This window comes from Sorghum bicolor, chromosome 7 (genome assembly GCF_000003195.3).
Source record: "Sorghum bicolor cultivar BTx623 chromosome 7, Sorghum_bicolor_NCBIv3, whole genome shotgun sequence".
NCBI lineage: Eukaryota > Viridiplantae > Streptophyta > Magnoliopsida > Poales > Poaceae > Sorghum > Sorghum bicolor.
The window spans coordinates 65009139-65012970 of record NC_012876.2 but is presented as its reverse complement, the minus strand read 5'-3'; the positions used below and the strand labels follow the sequence as shown (position 1 = coordinate 65012970).

Below are 3832 nucleotides of genomic sequence, written 5' to 3'. Positions count from 1 at the left end.
TAGGTTTAGTCTCGGACCTCTGCACCCTTGTTTGGTGCATGTTTTGACATGCCATTCAATGTGATGTGTGCTAGTAGTTATGCAATATACTAGTTCGTTAACTTCCATTTCAACTAATTATCCTCATTTCATTGCCCATGCAATACTCAAATATAAATATTGTCTACTAATAATGAAACTAAATTAAAATTGCTAAAGTGCATTACATGACAACAAATTGGAAAGTCCAACACAAAACAATATTGTCCATGAACCAAACAAAGAACAAGAAGGTAATGTAACTACTGAGTGCAACGAGGCCACTTTCCCTTCCTCTCGGCATCTGGATTCTCATCCATCGCTGCCTTCGCTCGGCGCACACGCTCAAGCTTCTTTTCCCTCTCCTCCCGAGCCGCAGCAACACGTCTTCTTTCCTCCTCTTCCTTGTGCTCCCTCTTTTGAGCCTCCTCTCTACGTCTCTTCTCTAATATCTCAGCACGCTCCGCATCCCACTCCTTTAGGCCTTGTAGAAGCCGCTTGTCGGACTCCTTAATCTCAGTGTCGATCCACTGCTCAAAATCACACAATGGTGGAGGGGTCTGCAACAAATATATTTGTTCAAAACATTAAATCATGCTTCATAGGACACAAATTAATAAGTGCACAATAGAAAAAATAACTTACAATAAAGTTACTGCGGCGTTGTTTTGGCGTAGGCTCCCAGGCAAAATTCGAACACATCCAATACCTCTGCCGATAGGTTTCCTCGTCTTCCGAAATTTCTACCTTGCAAGGATCACCACAAAAGCACATAGGTACTGGAACACCGCTAGGAAGCGGCTGGTGGATGTACGGACTACCGGTCGTCCGGCCATAGCTACAGTTCAAATAATTCAATTCTAAGAAATCATAGCAAATAACGATTGAACCGAAAACTACAATTTACCAAATGATAAATAATGAGGAATGAAATTTAACGAAACATGTCGAAAGGTTACCTTGGTTTGCTACTTTTTCCACGACGTGGCATTCTACGATTGCATAAGAAAAATATTAATCATCCATTCAAAAAACTATAAATGGTTTATCTAAGTCTACAACATACGTGTAATATAGGTCAAATCAATGAGTCAAAAACTAATATGTGAAAGAGTATACCTGGCTCTTCAAGATCTATGGAACAAATCAAACTTTTGATGGTCCAAATATTAAATCCAAATTCGTGCTCGGTTTTTGGAGAGAGAGAGCCGAGAGGGGAGATGAAAATATGAACTGGTAGCGAAGGCGTCGGGTGATTAGTACCAGGGAGCTCGGCGCCGTGATCTGTGGCGCCGAGCTCGGCGCCGTGATCTGTGGCGCCGAGCTCCCTGCCACGTCGGATCCAAGTCAGAAGGCAGCCAGGGGCCTCGGCGCCGTGATCCATGGCGCCGAGACGTGAAACCTCGGCGCCATAATTCATGGCGCCGACCCCTGGGTCCATTTCTGCATTTAAGTTTTCCAGGGGTCCAATAGTGAACTTTTTTCAAAAAAAGGGCCAAATTGTAAAAAATTGGGTAGCCTCGGCTGGGGGGAACGACATTGTAATGGCGAAATCCTTCGTAATTGCGGCCGAAGGAGATGCCTTGGCGTGGTATTCGATGCTCAGGCCCGGGTCGATCTATTCATGGGAGAACCTTCGAGACAAGATTTTGGCAAATTTCCAGGGGTTCGCAGTTGAATCTCTAACCTCCACGGACCTGTTCCAGTGTCGCCAAAGTCATGGAGAGGCACTGCTGGAATACTTTCAAAGATTCGTGTAGACCAAGGCCAGAGCACCAGGCGTGCCGGAAGAGGTTGCCATTGAGGCAGCTATCAAAGGTCTCCGCATAGGACCTTTCGCAGCTCACTTGGCCAGAGAAAAACCGACATCCATGCACGAACTGTATCATGAGTTCGAAAAATATTGCAGGTCAGACAACGACTACCGCAGGAGGTTGGAAGACCAAAACTCCCAGAAGAGGCAGGGCAATGACAGAAACTCGCAGAAGAAGGGCCTTAGCCAAGATGAACGCCGGCCACAACGAGAGGCTAGTGGACAGATGATGAATATTGAGCAACCAAAGAATGACAGACCAGAACACAACCATCCACCGGCGGAGACGCGAAACCCGGAACGCAGACCCAATCAAGCCGGAAGAGGGGGTCGAAACGCAGGATGGCAGAAAAACCAAAGTCAGCGGCCGCGGAAGCAATATTGCTTCTTCCATGGAGAGGAGAAGGGTCACTCCACCAGAGATTGCCCGGATGCAAAGGAAACTCAAGAGAGGATTAAGAGCAGGTCAGCTCCACAAACACCGACACCAGCCGCTCAACCTCGGGAGGTGAATCACACATTCCCTCAAACCTTCTACCATTCATATGTCGGAGGATCAAGCCAGAGCCACTCAACTCCAATTCAGCCCAGCGCGCTAGCCTCCGCTTACTATCCCAGCTTCCTACCAGCTTGGCGCCCAGCCCAGCAACCCGCGGATCACAACCTTCCACCAAACTATGTTCCTCCGCGACCTCCACATATTACATACATCGAAACCCCGCAACTCCACCAGCAGCCACTGCCTCCTCCCCCAAACCAGCTACAGTTAGTCCAGGCTCCACCTCCACCGAAAATTGAACCCCACCCCGACAATCAGATCGGCCCTCATACACCCCTGCCCGCGATTGGAATGATCTTACCAATAGCTGGGGGGTCCTCAATGGAGTTCCAGACAAAGAAGCAGAAGAAGGATCACCTCCGGCTCATTAACAACGTTGCAGTTCAAGGGCCAGTAAGATGTACCGATTGGTCCAGAACCCCAATAACCTTCACCGAGGAAGATCTGAGGTTGGAAAGCTACCCTCACACAGATGCCTTGGTCATAACAACGAATGTTGCGGGTTGGGGAGTAAGCAGGATCTTAGTGGATTCAGGGAGTTCCGCGGACATAATATTTGCTGGAACCTTTGACCAAATGAAGCTCTGTAGAAGCCAACTCCAACCTTCGGAGTCACCTTTGATCGGGTTCGGAGGAAAGCAGATACATGCTCTGGGGAAGGTCGCCTTGCCCGTATCCTTCGGCACAACGGAGAACGCAAGAACAGAGTACGTCACCTTCGATGTGGTAGACCTGCACTACCCATACAATGCCATATTCGGGCGAGGATTCTTGAACAAATTCAATGCGGCCGCTCATATGGGATACCTGTGCATGAAAATCCCGGCTCTGCACGGAGTGATAACGGTTCACGGAAGTCAAAAGGAAGCAAGGAACATAGAGAAAGCAATCTACAAGTCCTTCCGGAACATAAACTCCGTAGAGTCTACGCAATATGAAGCTTCCCAGCCACCAGACATGCCAAGGGGGAAAACAGACCTGGCTGATCAGGAGGAAACGAAATGTGTCCCCCTGCAAGAGGTTGTTCCAGATAAGAAGGTCACCATTTCCGCCACCCTCAGTAGAGAGGAGGAACTCGAATTGTTGGACGTGTTGCAAAAGAACCAAGATATCTTCGCCTGGAGTGCCGCTGACCTACAAGGAGTCAGCAGAGACATCATAGAGCATTCGCTGGGCATCCGAGAATGAGGCCGAGGAAGCAGAGACAAAGGAAAATGTCTGAAGAAAGAACCTTAGCCGCGAAGGCAGAAGTACAAAGACTTCTGGACGCAAATGTCATCAGAGATGTCATGTACCCGGAATGGTTGGCGAATGTGGTCCTGGTCCCCAAGAAAAATGGCAAAATGAGAATGCGCATAGATTTTACGGACCTCAACAAGGCTTGTGTCAAAGACTCCTTCCCCTTGCCAAGGATAGATACCTCTGTGGACAAAGCAGCTGGT

General features: G+C 48.4%; 1 protein-coding gene across 1 annotated transcript; it reads right to left on the bottom strand.

Moving 5' to 3' along the window:
- LOC110437368 lies at positions 218-1188 on the bottom strand. The gene is made up of 4 exons (XM_021465822.1): positions 1138-1188; positions 978-1010; positions 664-856; positions 218-578 (listed from the first exon to the last, which is right to left on the bottom strand). Exons 2-4 carry the CDS (start codon positions 1007-1009, stop codon positions 282-284), a joined length of 522 nt encoding a protein of 173 aa, XP_021321497.1. The 5' UTR covers position 1010; positions 1138-1188; the 3' UTR covers positions 218-281.

Excerpts from the sequence above, each read along its gene's own strand:
- LOC110437368 (XM_021465822.1), bottom strand. The coding sequence starts at position 1,009 with ATGCCACGTCGTGGAAAAAGTAGCAAACCAAG. Across the intron at positions 857-977 it reads GGAAAAAGTAGCAAACCAAG|CTATGGCCGGACGACCGGTA; the intron begins GTAACCTTTCGA and ends TTTGAACTGTAG. Across the intron at positions 579-663 it reads AACGCCGCAGTAACTTTATT|ACCCCTCCACCATTGTGTGA; the intron begins GTAAGTTATTTT and ends TATTTGTTGCAG.